The 17094-nt window shown below is 38.5% G+C and overlaps 1 protein-coding gene across 1 annotated transcript; it reads right to left on the bottom strand.

Annotated features, from left to right (window-relative positions):
• Window positions 1-6165: 6165 nt before the first annotated feature.
• Window positions 6166-8828, bottom strand: lpar6a (lysophosphatidic acid receptor 6a). Its single transcript, XM_083549633.1, has one exon. The coding sequence runs from the start codon at window positions 7986-7988 to the stop codon at window positions 6867-6869; it is 1122 nt and encodes a 373-aa protein (XP_083405759.1). The 5' UTR covers window positions 7989-8828; the 3' UTR covers window positions 6166-6866.
• Window positions 8829-17094: the final 8266 nt, after the last annotated feature.

The following is a 17094-nucleotide window of genomic DNA, read 5'->3' on the forward strand; positions in this document are numbered from 1 at the left end:
AGCCTATGAACGTCAACAAGCAACTTACGTAAACACACCGATCCCTTGCAGCAAAAGCTTTGAGGGTTTTTTGTACATATTTAAAAGAACAAAATAGCCAAAAGACACGTCAGCACAGTGTGACTAAATGAATTCCTGCATATATATTTTAGTGAAATGAGGAATACAATGAAATATGTTTAAGTGTTTTGCTTCCTGATAAGATTTTGTGTATTGTTAACTTCTATGTTGTACGTTGACCCTGTGTTAGATGAACTTAGAATTTAGACAGCTTCTTGATAGTAAGAGGTCATTTTAGTGCACTGGGATGATAAGAGCTAGATCTCTGACTTTCTGTGAAGTTCCTAAAGCCTGAATATCCTATATTCTGGGAATTCCCTACCCCTTTTCTTGTGAAGAAAAATCTTACACAGAATATGGTTGCATAGACATTTTTATAATAATAAAATGAACAGACAGTTTCTGCTCAGAGGATACGTTTATACAGATTTAGCAGTGTAGCAGTTCCATTATTTTTATACATTAGATTTTATATATTATTTCACAGTCCCATTCTTTTTTCAGTAATCAAATGCCCTAAACAATGTCTGATTATATTCATGATTTAGTGTCCTGAAACAAACATGGTGGGTGAAATTTCAGCCCAGATTTGATTAATGGATGAGTTATTTGTCTTTACTGCAGGCCTTTGACATTGTGTTTTTACACTAGATGATCTGTGCTTATGAATAATCATCATGTGTAGTATTTAACACATTTAAAATCCGGGAATCTAATACTGAACTAGATGTGATTTAAACAAAAAGAGTACCTGGAAAACACTTGAAAACCATGAAAATAGCCAAGAGGACCAAATCCTAGCACTGAGAGCACACAATATGAATTTTGATTCTCTCAGCCTTTATATTATAAGTTCATAATTGGCCTCAACCAGAGTTTACATATTGTTTTGTAATTTTTCCCCATTTTACTCAACAGTTACTGACAAAATAAATTTGCTACCCCTCTCATCTCTCATCAGAGCCCAGTCAGTTTTGGCTACAGGCCATTAATAGCTGTGGATTGGTCGAACTTGCAATGTCTGACTATAGTACCAACACAAAGAGACCTTTTTCCCCTTTTGTGCATGCAATTATTATTTTAGTTTGCATTTACTCATATTATATACAATATTCAACAAATTCCAGCAGACCTCTATACTTAAATAGATGACCTGTGAATCTTTCTGGCAATTTAACACATTTAAAATTCATTACTGAGCTGTGAGAACGAGGGGTTGCCATTGCATTCTGACACATTCTACACTTTAGGATTAAAAGTAAACAAAACTTTTTTTGAGCAATATGAATTGAAATTCAACCAAACCAACACTTACAATCAGAGACAAGCACCATAAATCAATCTAAATTTATAAAGAAAATACACAAGGCAGTAAAATCAGAGGTGCGACATTAGATAGAATATCAAAACATGTTTACATGTAAATGATTATTATAAGTAAGATTATTCTAAAGAGTTTACTGTAAAATAAACTGTACTGAGTTCTACAGCTTTGACGTGTGTAGCTTCCCTTCTATGAGAATTTTTTCATCTGCTGTGATATTCTATTTCTAGCTAATCGTTGGTGTGAAAACCCACACTAGAGATAAACAATAATAGCGCAACCATCTACGCTCTACGCTTAACTTTGCAACCAGCAGACCTGCAGACCACGTAGCTGCAGTTCCTGTCACAGAACCATTCAATCAGTGCTTGAGGTAGATGTAAAACTAAAGCTTATAGCCTAGAGCTTGTTTCTGTCCATCCGGCATGAGCGTGTGTTCTGAGTCAGCTTGCTCAGCTAAACTTTCTCACAGCATGTTCATGTCAATAACCCCCCTAAGCTCCTCTTAAAGATTAAAGAGAGACAAAAACAAAAAACAACATGGCAAAGAAACATGGCTGAGTTTTTTCAGTCGGGGGTTATTCTGTTTTGTTCTTGAACAAGGAGTGGTCAGAATGCTTATATGTTACTCTTTGATGGCCATGATGCCCTTTTAGTTTAAAGGTCAGCATCAGGTTCAGACTGGCCTTTTTGTTTGGATACACAAACCTCCACACCCTTTCAAGTAATCTTTAGTTTAGCTGTGAATACTGTTTGTAAGTAAGTTCCAGATCCTAAATATGACATAATAAATGAAAAAATAACAGCATAATAAAATGTATACATACAGCTCACTACAGCAGTGGTATTCAAACTTTATGCCAACATTTGAAAGATATTATACTTTTACTCACAGCTGATTATATACAGTACTATTCAAAGGTTTGGACACACCTTCTTCTTCAGTGTTTTGTTCAGTGAAGGAAAAGCAGCAAACAAGTACTCAACATCTCAAAGCACTGATTTAAGATATTTGGAAAACCATTCCAGGTGACTACCTCATGAGTCAAACTGAGAGAATGCCAAGAGAGTGCAAAGCTGCCATCAAAGCAAAGGGTGGCTACTGTGAAGAATCGAAAATATTAAACATATTGTGGGTTATTTAACACATTATTTTTGTTTTATCGTAATTTCAATGTCTTTAATATTAACATACAATGTTGTATATTAATAAACAATAAAAATAAAGATCATTGAATCAAATATTTGTTAACAGCATGTCAAAAAACAAATGTAAAATCTTTATAAAGCAGGGCTAGCACATTTATAACAAACAGTCATGTAGTGAAGCTTAGCTCAGATACAGTTCACAATTACAAATAGAACAAACACGTTTTGCTTCTGCCATAAGAAAATATTCTGGTTGCAAGTAAATGAGTTTACAAAAAAAATGCATACAATGTACTTGTGTAAAAAACTGTTCTTTTTAATAATATGCATGGTTACTGGCATGTTAAAGCAAAAAATCAGCAACCTCTTTAGACCTCATAGGAAGTGTCTCAGTGCTGTTATTCTCTCCAGTAGACGTGTGACTAAATAAGTACTTTGGGGCAGCTTTTTGTGGAGACAAATGCATTTTAAGGTTTATGCATTTGTCAAATCACATACATTTACTGTCACAAACCATATATTCAAAAGAGCATGTGAGAACCTTAGAGGCAGCCATGGAGAATATTAATTCGTGTAATTTATTAGCATTGGGGAGGACCCTTTGGGTTTATACCCGTTTAACCTTTTGTGTTTATATTTGTGATGGAGATGGGTGAAAATCTTTTAAATAGTGACTGACATTTTTTAATGAAAGTTGCTTTGGATCATTAGGGGAAGACAGTGAGATACCATACTTGAAACCCTTGGTCTGCATGATATGGATCACATGATTGGCTGATTGATTGAGTGAATGAATGAGCAGAAGTAGAGTGAGTCTTATTGATGTGAATATATTATTATTTGCAAGTAGATATAATGAAATAGAGAATACATGTTGCAATTTTTTTTTTTGTAAGATTACTTTTATCCATATTTTGTAAAATCGGCAATCACTAAGTTATACTTAAATAGGAATAGCCCCGCTCAACTATTCACTGCAAAGTACGAGTGTCTCATACAGCCTTCCTTCCTGCAAACTCGTTTATAACAAGAAAGAAAACGCACTCTGAGCACTTTTCTGTTGCACTTGTGAGACTCAGGCAACTGTAGTGGTTAAACACACTTATCTGGAAACCAATTTGAGGCTATTCAAAGACCAAACATTACAGTACATCCATGTATTTTTCTACATTTTGGCATGGTGCTCCTATGTTTGTCAATTCAAGTTCAGTACTATTTTCATATAAAATGTTTATACATTGTTATTAAAACTGTGTACAAAATTTAAATCCTATTTTAATAGTAATACTGTATTGATTCAAAGGAATCATCAAATTGTTTGAGAAATAAAAGCATGTTGGTTACTCAATGTTTTCAGACTAATGAGTCAGTAAGCAGAAACATCAGGGATTTTAAAATTCTCCCGTCTTTCCATGTCTCATTATATTCAGCACAGTTCTTTAGGGGCAATAGGATACTGTGCATTGATGCATGTGAAGAAAAAAAAAACACTGAAAAATGATTGGGTATGATTATAAAGATATAAAAAAAAGTGTAAATAATATTAAAAAACAGAACACTATCAGAAACATTATAATCTAATATATGTGTCCATGCACAATTTTATTGTAGTTGTAAAATAGCACATACTCAAAACTAAAAGTTGAAGATAAGGCTGTTAGTCTCCCGACTCAGGCCTCCTACACACTGGTACTCATTTGTGCAAGTGCACTACATCAAACTGATGAAGCCTGACCAAAACAGGATGGTGCTTTTTTTTTTTTTTTTTTTTTTACAGCCATTAACAGCACCCTCACTGGGTTAGGCTCTAAAAGCTCACTGAACCTCCTACATGCACTGAACACCACAATAACCAAAACATTGAGCTGTAATTTCCATCTGCTATGCTTTTTTACTCACTGAATGTCAATAGAATGAATTAAATCTGAGTACAAAAGGAAAAATATGACTACATCATATACTGCACCTCCTGAAAGTAATAATCCTCTCATTATTAGCTTTTTTTTTTTTGCAACACCAAGTTTATTAAAATGAATCATTTTTGATACTCTATTTAAACTGACTTTCTAAAGAAATAAAAATACATTTCAGATTTTCTCAATTCAAATATCTGAAAGAATTCACCACCTCCTTTTAACCATGTCACTAAGAAGCAATATTTGATATTCCTGAGCACTCATACTTAATATATTAAACAAGTTAGTTATGGCTGCACAGTGAATCTTTCTAAACGTCCGGAGGTCTCACAGCTCAAACTGCAGATTCGATCTGATTAGATCAACCCTGCACTTATTAGGACCAAGGAACTGCCTGTGAAGCTTCATGATGAGGTTGTTGGGACAAAATAAATAGATGAGCACATAAGCAAAAAGGACAAATGCCGGAAAAGGGTCTAAGAGGGGAGCTCACACTTCAGGAGTTACAGAGCTTACTGGATAAAATAGGAAGACAATATCATCATCAGGGATATCAACTCTATGATGATCTATTCTTCATTGGAAGGTTACCAAACGGAAGCCACTTCTGAGAAATGCTGAAAAAGAATTACACATGAACATTTTCTAGAAAGCATGTGATGAAACCTCAGTTGTTAATCCAAAAATAGTTTTTTGGATACCAAAACACACACTCAACACAAAGGCAACAGTTCTACCATCAAAGGATGGTGGCAGTAGCATTATGCCCTGGCTATGGCTACAAAAGGACATTGCATGGTGAGGGGAGTTTTATATAGTCTTTACTATTGGGTCAGTAAAAACTTATGAATTAATAAGGGTTTAGATAGTGTACATTTTTTATTACTCTTTAAACCTGCAGGTTAACAATCGGATTTGTTTAATCACTTTAAAAAGAACAGAAAGTCATTACATTAAACAGACTTTAATTTAAAGTTGTAATGCAGCCACAACCACATGATATGCATAATTTAAAGGAAGAAGTGCTAAGAAAACAAAATTTTTACACCCCCATGTCAAGGGTGTAAACTCTTCTGCTAGTTTTGGGTGAGTCGTGTCTGCCTAAAGAGTTAGAACAGCTGCTTCTGGCTTAGTAGTCACCAGGAACAAAGACTGGCTCTTTGCCAGTAGACACTCCCTTACAATATACAAGCATCAGAAAGCTATTCATTTAAAAATAAATAAATAAAAAAATAAAAAAAATAAAAAAAAATAAATCTACACAGCAGAGGTACGTTATTTTTTTTTTTTTCACCTCACTATTAACAGAATAATTCAGAAACGCATTGTAGTTCTTATTTCGCACATTATCATCATGACTGTTACTGGTGTGTGATTTTGTCGTTCAGTTTGTGTTAATGGAGATAACGCTTCTTTTCAGGCATCTGTTTTGTAAATTTGAGTAGAAAGGCTGTGTCCCAACCAATATTTATAATCAATCAATAATCAATAATAAGGTAGCAAATGACATTTAAAAAGACTATGATTAATATACTGTCTAATAAAATAAAGTTAAACTATCACAAGAAAATTGAGAGTTCATTCTTATAAAAAATTATAATAATTATAATAATAAAATTAAGTTCATTCTTATTATTCTGTGTTTATTTTTCCCTGAAATACATCAGGTCTGGCTTCCGTCGTGTGAAATTTAAGAAAAAACATTATAATACTGTATTTTCCAGTTTAAATGATTTTTATTAAAAAAGCGAAACAGGTGGTGTGTGTGTGTGTGTGTGTGGGGGGGGGGGTGTTGTTGGGGAACAGTGCAGAAGAACGTGCTAATGCCAATGTACACCTCTGTAGCATAAAGTGCTTAAAAAAATTAAAAATATTAAAAATAAAGCAAAGCCCACAAAAAACTTAATGCTATGACACATCAGGATATTAAGATTTTATGCTTAATATTTCTATACAAAAAAAGCCACAAAACACAAAACCACAATCAGTAATGATTGTATCAGCAACAACAATCCACAAATCTGTCCTGCTAGTTTTAGACTGGGACTTTCAGGTATGGACTAATTTTTTATACTATTACAATGTCCTGGTACAATACTTAATTATTTGCATTTACTTAAGTGCATTCAGGTCTGTATTCCAAATGATCTTAGCTTTTGTGATTCACAGTAATCTAATTACATTTCTTTAAAAAGGGCTCTTTCTCCAGAGATAAATATTTTACTTTAGATGGATATTTATATACATGTCATTCTATACTGATTGCATGCATATTTTGCAGGGTGTAAAAAACACCTGTTACTGATCTGACAGAATTACACAGACTCTTCTAAACACTGTAGTAACGCTTAACTGTACACTAACCGAACGGATATTTGTAGCAAATATACACCAGTATTAAGAGTCCCAAAGTCTCCTCATGCAATAGACTCTTGCAATGGATTAAAGAACATCTTGTTTTTAAGACTCCTCAGGCTGAAATTAAAGCTGGAGCTGGTCTCTGATGGCATCGCTTCTGAGTACTTCATGCTATAGTTTGTGCCCATCTGTGACTTCCTTCTGATGGAATTTTGTATCGTTTCTGAGGTAAAATAATACACGATCGGGTCAAAGCAACAGTTGGTTACAGCTATGCACAAGGCAATTGGATAAATGGTCCTGACCACAGTTTCAGCTGCACAGCCTTTTAACATTTTTGTGCGCACCAGCGAGTAAAACACAAGGTTCACATTATAAGGAATAAAACAGAAACAGAAGATAAATAGGTGCACCATTATCATTCGCAAGATCTTCGTCTTGTTATGCTTCCCACCTCGAGTGACTGTCAGTGGCCTCCGCAGAGTCTGAAGAACCATTGCAGAACAGAAAACGTTGAGAAGCAGTGGTATGAGGAAACCCACAGTCTCTATGAAAATCACCACCTTGGATAGATGAGACTTCCACTGCTTGGAAGAGAAGTTCTCAAAGCAGAACTGAGCGGAGGAGTTATTTTGGCGGGGGGTAGAATCCAGCAAGAAGCCTGTTGGCAGACTCCCTGAGAGCACCAGCACCCATACTGCAACACATACTATTTTTGCATTGCGCTTGGTTCGAAGTTCCCGTGAACGAAGAGGGTAAACGATGGCCAGAAACCGGTCCACACTGATGCAAGTGAGAAAAAGGATGCTGCCATACATATTCGTGTAGAACAGAGAGACTGACAGCTTGCAAAGCACGCCACCAAAAGGCCAGTCCTGTCGGATAAAATAAAAGATCCGCAATGGAAGAGTGAGAACAAACAGCAGGTCTGACACCACCAGGTTCATCATGTATGTGGTGGTTTCATTACGGACTTTCAGTGTGCAGGAAAAGATGTACATAGCTATAACATTCATTATGAGTCCCACCACAAACACAATGCTGAACACTGTGCTGTAGAGCGGATACTTAAATCCATCATTCTTGGGGCACACGCTCGGGTCTGAGATGTTCGTGGCATTCCTGATGCCCCACTGCAGATCTGTACTGTCCATCTGTCCATCCGAGGTGATGTTGTGCATCCCTGCACAAAAGAATGGTATCGTTTTCAGTAGAAATTATACAGCAGATATACTGTGGGGGAATTCCCTTGTTGCAGGATCCAGAATGAATGGTTGGTTGGACACAAAGCAAAAGGAACCTGAGGCATTCCTTTAAAGTGTCTTTGACCAAAACACTCTTGCTGACCAGGACACAGAGATCTCTTTCATGTGCTTGCTTTCAGGGCAGCATGTGGTTGCAAGCGTTTAAACGCTTCCCTTCAGCATTCCTTAGCAGAGACACTGGGCTGAAAGCAGCTCTCCCTAGAGACAGGAGACAAGCTGTAGCTTCCTCCTCTCCTCCCCCCTTTCTTCAACACTCTGCCACTTTCTGATTCACCCTAAAGGTAAGGAGCTGGCGGCTGACTCACTCCGGCTTCACTCGTCCATGAAGATTAATTTTGTCCATGAGGAAAAGCCACAAATGAACAATGGTAGTCCAAAAAGTCTAATGAAACGTCTTCCTGAAGACCAAAAAAAGAAATGCATCAATCCAGAATCAATTACTATCGTACATCCAAAGTGATCCAGTGATCTTACTCCTTAGTGTGTTTTGAAACATTCCAACGATTTAAGTGGCCTTTTTTGTTTTGTGGAATCACACAGCTGGTCCTGTTTAAGAAAAAAAAAGGCACACCAAAAGCACCTGTGGACTACAACACGCTGTGCTCCCGCAGCATGGATCCAATGCAGTGTCTCAGCATTACTCCCAGTGCATACGGCAGCGTGTACTTACTACTTCAGACTGTTTCCTGCCCCCTGCCCCACCTCTCTCTCTCTCTCTCTCTCTCTCTCTCTCTCTCTCTCTCTCTCCTGTCAGTATGTCTTCCGGCAACAGCCTAGGAGGAGCATTGTTCTCTATGTTGAAAGTGTGTGGGGGTGGGGTTTTTCTAATGTGGGGCATTCAGTATCACATTAAGTTTTGTATTGCCCACCCCCAATCCCCTATCCCCAATAATTATGCAACAGATTTTATTCTCCCATAATTCGGTCATTTGAGAGTTGCTCGGATGGAGCTGATCATTTTGAGTGTCGAGTTTCATCAGAAGGATTTGTTTTCCTACCAGCGAGTGTGAAATTTCCTGATGTCTTGCAAAGAGACTTTTTGACCACTAGGACTCTAGTGTGGGTTGCAGCAGGTCATTGTGGTGACTGAGCTTTTGAAAAGAAAAGTTAAGGACATCGGGTGGTGGGTAGACAATGATGGTTTGTTTGCAAACTTTTGTTTTGTGGTATGCTTTTGTCCTGCCTCTTTACTGAACTTTGCTTGAGTGAAACTTGCCACTAGGGAAACTGGCCACCGATCAGTCTGTTAAACACAAGCTTTTGTTATTAATGGCTTTAAGAGGGAGAGGGATGCAGTTGCAGATTGTCAATTATTTCAAAGAAACTAGATATAAATTGTATAAAATAGTTCGTTTGCATTATTCGGAAGGGATTTATTTTAATTCAGTTCGATTGCTTTACTGTGCCTTCTATGTATCCCACAAGCTTTTAGAACCTTACTAGCTGAGTAACGTCAAGATAAATAACTATAAATTCAACCTTGAAATCTGCAACCTTGCTCAATTCTTTTTTTCTGATATTGTGATCGTTCTTGAAATTGTGAAAATTGGATTGTAATCATACACCTCAGTTCAATAGGGGCACCCACACAGAGTGCAGCTTGCACCTGTACTAACTTGCAAAATGCAAATGTTCTTTCCTTTACAATGCTCACTTCCTTATACAATCTGTAATGGCCTAATTTATCACCTAAGCATAACCACTAAATTTTTTACTCTCTAACCATAACCCTCACATAGGTTTAAGTGTAACGCATACTGTAGTCCTCAATAAACATGCTACACCTTCTTTACACACACTACCATTTTACTTTAGGGATCTTTATATCCCTCCTAATAACACGTTTGAACTGTGAAATTTACCATTTCTTTTTATGAATTCACACTTTGTCATGGGTATGGGGGGAAAAAAAGAGAACACCACAAGCAAACTCTAGTACAAGTTCCCTTCTCTACATCCTCTTGTCATTTTTTAGGCCACCCCTTTATGAATCACCCACTTCACTTCTCCTATTAGGTCATATTATAGAACATTTGATAGCGTATTCATGCCACATATTGTGCTACTGTGCGAGTTTAAACTGTTTCAAGCCATTGGAAAAACTGAACAAATGTACATTCGAAAGCTCTTTGCTAGGCAATCAACAGTGATCACAGAGCCGGACAATCTGGGCTTTCATCTCATTTTCTTTATGTAGTGTGTGTAATTATACAAACTTCACAAACAGTTATAATGTAATTACTGCCAATGCACACTCTGCAATAGATGGAATACAGACATATGTCATATATCTAAATTCACACGCACATCAGCTTGTGTATAATCCATGATGCGCTGCTCTAAACACTAAATAAACCCCTCTATAGAAACATACACTTAATGCTAGAGGTGCAATTAACGACACTAGTTCCATGTTCTACACTAGCGTGTTTGCAGGAAAATAAAAACCTCCCGCTCACATGACTTCTTTTGTTGGGAGCCGATGCACTCTCTTAATCTCAAATGGATGCCTGTGAACCCTTCTGGCAAACAAAACAAAAACACAGTTGGCTCCTATTCACTTTCCTGTTTCTCAGCTCCATGACAAGCAGTTTTTGTTTCGTCTTATTAAACTTCAGGAGAAAGAAAAATTTGAGACTGAACAGGACTCACACGTTCAATGACCATTTCCAGCTGCAACAATGTAAGTGATAACAGGAACTTGTTGAACATTAATTGATATAAAGGTTTATTTGTCGCTTATTAAGAAAATAATCATTGCTTTACAAAATAAAAGTGCTGAGCTCTAAGACTGACCCCCTCGACCAACCCCTCGACCATTTATAACGATGTTATTTACTATTTATAAATGCGATGAAAATGTTAACAGTCAGCTGAGGACATATTATATTAGTAACAAACCCTCAAGGCATTCCAGTCTGTGTTTTATATATATACCAGAAGTTACGGTTTTCTTTTATGGAGCGAGTCGCTCACATTATTCGCTCAATAGGTTTGACGTTGTGAGACTATAAATCAAAAAAAAGTGTTGTTTTGATGTCTTTGTTGACACGGTGAAACGTATAAACATGTACCATGCAGCCATTGTTCTTTCTCCCCCTGCGGTTTTGTCCGCGTTCACATACCATCGAGGTCAAGGAGATGCTACGCTTCAAGCCTTTAAGACAACTGAGCATGACGACTAAATGAAACACACGTGGTCCCAGGTCAGTTCAACCACCTACAATGGCAGGAAAAGACCAAGGACGAGACGGCGTGCCGGTCCGCTGTTATTGTTTCTGTCACGCGCTCGCTTTGTCTTATCCTAATTGTGTTTAATGTTGTGGGGCGTGTTTCTGGCGGTCTTCTGTTCCCATACCCTTCGAATTCTTACATTTTGAATGGTCATTAAATTTTTATTTGTTTTCTATAAAAGCAGATCTCAGGTTAAATAAACTCATGTGCTTTTGCATTATAACATTTTCTATAATGTTGGTATAAGGATGTGCCATAACTTGAGCCTAAATAATGGACAGATTTTTTAAATGTAGTTATTTAACATGATAAAAGATCAACCCAGCCATTAGGGGGGCACACGCCAGTGTACTCTTAGTGCCGGTCCCAAGCCCGGGTAAATGGGGAGGGTTGCGTTAGGAAGGGCATCCAGCGTAAAACATGTGCCAAATCAAATATGCGGATCACAAATGAGAATTTCATACCGGATCGGTCGAGGCCCGGGTTAACAACGACCGCCACAGGTATCGTTAGCCGACAGGGTACCGGTGGAAATTGGGCTACTGTTGGCCGAAGGAGGAGAAGGAGAGGAGGAAGACGTCTACGGAGACGGCAGGAAAAGGAGCAGTGTAGGAGAGTAGAGGTTCGGGTTGGTACTTTAAATGTTGGTACTATGACGGGTAAAGGGAGAGAGATAGCTGATATGATGGAGAGGAGAAAGGTAGATGTGTTGTGTGTTCAGGAGACCAAGTGGAAAGGGAGTAAGGCCAGGAACATTGGAGGTGGGTTTAAACTGTTTTATCATGGTGTGGATGGGAAGAGAAATGGTGTAGGGGTGATTCTGAAGGAAGCGTACAGTAAGAGTGTAGTGGAGGTGAAGAGAGTTTCTGATAGGGTGATGATCGTGAAGGTGGAAGTTGAAGGGATGATGATAAATGTCATCAGTGCCTATGCTCCACAAGTTGGCTGTGAGATGGAGGAGAAAGAAAGATTCTGGAGTGAATTAGATGAAGTGGTAGATGGTGTACCTAGGAAAGAACGATTGGTGATTGGGGCAGACTTTAATGGGCATGTAGGTGAAGGGAACAGAGGTGATGAGGAGGTGATGGGTAGGTATGGTTTTAAGGAGAGGAATGTGGAAGGTCAGATGGTGGTAGATTTTGCTAAAAGGATGGAAATGGCAGTGGTGAACACGTATTTTAAGAAGAAGGAGGATCATAGGGTGACGTATAAGAGTGGAGGAAGGTGCACACAGGTGGATTATCTTCTGTGTAGGAGATGCAACCTGAAGGAGATTGGAGACTGTAAGGTGTTGGCGGGGGACAGTGTAGCTAGACAGCATCGGATGGTGGTCTGTAGGATGGTTTTGGAGGCGAAGAAGAAGAGGAGGAAAGTAAGGTTTGAAAGAAGAATAAGATGGTGGAAACTAAAGGAGGAAGAGTGTAGTGTGAGGTTCAGGGAAGAGGTCAGACAGGGGCTCGGTGGAGGTGAAGAGGTGCCGGATGATTGGGCAACTACTGCAGGAGTGATGAGGGAGGCAGCTAGAAAAGTACTTGGTGTGACATCTGGAAATAGAAAGCAAGACAAGGAGACGTGGTGGTGGAATGAGGAAGTGCAGGAGAGCATTAGGGGGAAGAGGTTGGCAAAACAGAAGTGGGATCGACAGAGTGATGAGAAAAGTAGGCAGGAGTACAAGGAGATGCGGCAGCAGGTTAAAAGGGATGTGGCGAAAGCCAAGGAAAAGGCATATGAGGAACTGTATAAGAGGTTGGACACTAAGGAAGGAGAAAAGGATTTATACCGATTGGCCAAGCAGAGGGACCGAGCTGGGAAGGATGTACTGCAAGTTAGAGCAATAAAGGATGGAGAGGGAAATGTGTTGACTAGTGAGGAGAGTGTGTTGAGAAGATGGAGGGAGTATTTTGAGCAGCTGATGAATGAGGAAAATCAGAGAGAGAGAAGGTTGGAGGATGTGGAGTTAGTAAAGCAGGATGTAGATAGGATTAGTAAGGAGGAAGTGAGAGCAGCGATTAAGAGGATGAAGAATGGAAAGTCGGTTGGACCAGATGACATACCGGTAGAAGCGTGGAGATGTTTAGGAGAGATGGCAGTGGAGTTTTTAACCAGATTGTTTAACAGGATTCTGGAAGGGGAGAGGATGCCTGAGGAATGGAGAAGGAGTGTGTTGGTACCGATCTTTAAGCATAAGGGAGATGTGCACACCTGCAGTAACTACAGGGGAATTAAGTTGATCAGTCACACCATGAAGTTATGGGAAAGAGTAGTGGAAGCCAGGTTGAGAGAAGAGGTGACCATCTGTGAGCAACAGTATGGTTTCATGCCGAGGAAGAGCACCACAGATGCCTTATTTGCTTTGAGGATGTTGATGGAGAAGTATAGAGAAGGTCAGAAGGAGTTGCATTGTGTATTTGTGGATTTAGAGAAAGCGTACGACAGGGTGCCGAGAGAGGAGTTGTGGTATTGTATGAGGAAGTCAGGTGTGTCAGAGAAGTATGTGAGGGTGGTGCAGGACATGTATGAGGACAGTGTGACGGCAGTAAAGTGTGCAGTAGGTACGACAGACTGGTTCAGGGTGAAGGTTGGACTGCATCAAGGATCGGCCCTGAGCCCTTTCCTGTTTGCAGTGGTGATGGACAGGTTGACGGACGAGGTCAGACAGGAGTCTCCCTGGACTATGATGTTTGCAGATGATATTGTGATTTGTGGTGAGAGTAGAGAGCAGGTTGAGAAGAGCCTGGAGAGGTGGAGATATGCGCTGGAGAGAAGGGGAATGAAAGTCAGTAGGTGTAAGACAGAGTACATGTGTGTGAATGAGAGGGAGGGCAGTGGAGTGATGCGGTTGCAGGGAGAAGAGGTGGAGAAGGTGGAGGAGTTCAAGTACCTGGGGTCAACAGTGCAAAGTAATGGAGAGTGTGTTAGGGAAGTAAAGAAAAGAGTGCAGGCAGGGTGGAGTGGGTGGAGAAGAGTGACAGGAGTGATTTGTGATAGAAGAGTATCTGCAAGAATGAAAGGGAAAGTTTATAGGACTGTGGTGAGACCTGCGATGTTGTATGGATTAGAGACAGTGGCATTGAGTAAAAGACAGGAGGTGGAGCTGGAGGTAGCAGAGCTGAAGATGTTGAGGTTTTCGTTGGGAGTGACGAGGATGGACAAGATTAGAAATGAGTTTATTAGAGGGACAGCACATGTAGGATGTTTTGGTGACAAGGTGAGGGAGGCGAGATTGAGATGGTTTGGACATGTGCAGAGAAGGGACATGAATTATATTGGTAGAAAAATGCTGAAGATGGAGCCACCAGGTAGGAGGAAAAGAGGAAGGCCAAGGAGGAGGTTCATGGATGTGGTGAGGGAAGACATGCAGGTAGTTGGTGTAAAAGAGGCAGATATAGAGGACAGGGTGGTATGGAGATGGATGATCCGCTGTGGCGACCCCTAATGGGAGCAGCCGAAAGAAGAAGAAGAAGAAGATTTAACATGATAAAAGATCAAACTTATTTCCTATATGTTGTATATAAGGGGATGTTTATGTCGGGATATACGGAAGGAGTCTCCAGATTCCTCTTTTTCAGTACCCTCACGACATAAATAAATACAGAAATGTATTTCTTTTTTTTATATTATTAACTTCAAGAGACCATTGATGGAACAACCAGCTGCTATAATGTGAGTGATAACAGGAACTAAAACTTTTTTAACAGATGCTCCACAACATTAAATGTAAACATAACCAGATAAAATGTATGATGTCATTCTTTATTTAAAAGCTCATCTAACTCCAAAACCAATTGCTGTGATATAAGAGGATTAAGTGTCTTTGGGACATGCCGTTATTATGAACATGATAAAAGCAGCTCTGGTAGACACCCGTCCACTGTTGTTGAGTTCTTTAAAACGGCATACCCCAAGTGTTTTATTCCACATTTCATGATATTGTTTCAGTAACAAATTGACCTGTAAGGCAACATTACATTTCAAAATGTTTCATTATAATGTATACATTACAAAATGTATATGTATTGACATCCTTATATTTTTTTTTCCTTATAGTGTCAAGATTCTACATGCCCTCTTATGCCTTCTTGATCCAGCACATTTGCAACAGCCAAATAACCAGAGCTTCAAACATCTGCCAACTTTTATCTTTGAATATCCTTAAACTCAGTAACTAACTCCATTCCACTGTGGGGTGTTTACTCTTCTCACTAAGGTCACTTAAGTCAGCTGGTAGTGCCAGGGAGAGAAAATGTCTGGAATTTACAGTAAGAACCAACATTTTTTAAGGCTGCACAGTTTTCCACGTATGCAGAAGGAAGACGTAAACTGCAATGTCCTTTATTTGACAGATAATGTAGTCTGGCCAGTGGAAGTCATGCATTTAAAAATGCTACACACTTAAGTCAGCTGGTAGTGCTAGTGCTATATATAATGCTAGACGTTATATATAGAGCACGAACTTAAGGGGAGCAACAGTCCCAGCAGTCTCTGATAAACAACTAGAAGCTATAATCATGACATACTGTGTTACCATTTCATTTTACAAAAGAAGTTACTGAAATACCCTGGAGGTTACAGACCAAAGGCTTCAACATGTTCTGAATTTATTCAAAGTTCTAGATTAATTTGTTTGCTTTTGAACAGAAATCATGTAAGCCTGGGATACATAACTGATCATACAGGATAAGAGCAACGTTTGTTCAGCTGGTGACGCATATTGGTTTTCAATCATTTTTCATTAAATCACAGTTAACAGCACAATGTCCATTAACCAATTAGAAAAAAGTTACACAATCTCAAAACCTTTTTGTATGTAAAATACCCTGTGCAACTTTGATCTGACAGATTACTCATTGTAAAGTCAAGTAATTATATTTAAATGTCACACTCATAAGAGAGTGGGAAATCAATATTATTATTAGACTTTGTAAAAATTAACAATTAAATGAAGTTGTTTTCAGAACTGTTTGTTGACTGAGATCATTGAAAGTAATAAAAATTCTAAAGACTATTTAAAAAAAAAATTTAATAAAAAATAAAAAAAAACCTTCATAGCAGAAGTGTAACAGAAATACATTAAGGCACCAACAGAATTGAAAGTTTGTAGTAAGGATTTTGCCAGACATTATTCAGAAGATAATGTGAAATTGATGCCAGGTCACAGCATGAAACTGAAACAGAGGAACATTCACCACAGGAGCACAAAGTTAGCATGACTTTTACTAAATTGATGGTTATTGTTCCTTATGACATGACTAAGATCATTTCATTGTAACTGAAGTGGACTGAGCCTTCTCACAGCACAAGCTTGTGGAAGCTTTCTAGAGTTGTGCTAGCGGAAAAGCTTATTTAGTTTAAAAAAAAAAAAAAAAAAAAAACTGCTTGCATATGGAGAATCTTGCAAAAGCACATATGTAGTAAGACAGGAAATCAAATACCTTCTTCCTTTACAAACCTTACTTCTGTACACAGTTGCCTAATCCAAAACCCTCAGTATTACACTCTAACCAGAAACCTAAATGTAAACCTGGATCAACATCCACATACTTATTTAACCCACACAAATGACCACTTTAAAGAGCTTTATATCACTCCTGAAAGTAGACACCGTACAACTCATCTCTAACACATCCTAAACACAGAAAAACAAAACAGCAGAACACCCACATCAGAAGCACAAAGGTCATCAGTTTTCTTTATAAACCATTTTTCCCATCTTTTTATTTTTTCTTACCTAAATTACACGTGAAGTTTAACTACACCTTCAGTAGACAGACTCAAGTTTTGCCTGAAT

This window comes from Silurus aristotelis, assembly GCF_946808225.1.
Source record: "Silurus aristotelis genome assembly, chromosome: 8".
NCBI lineage: Eukaryota > Metazoa > Chordata > Actinopteri > Siluriformes > Siluridae > Silurus > Silurus aristotelis.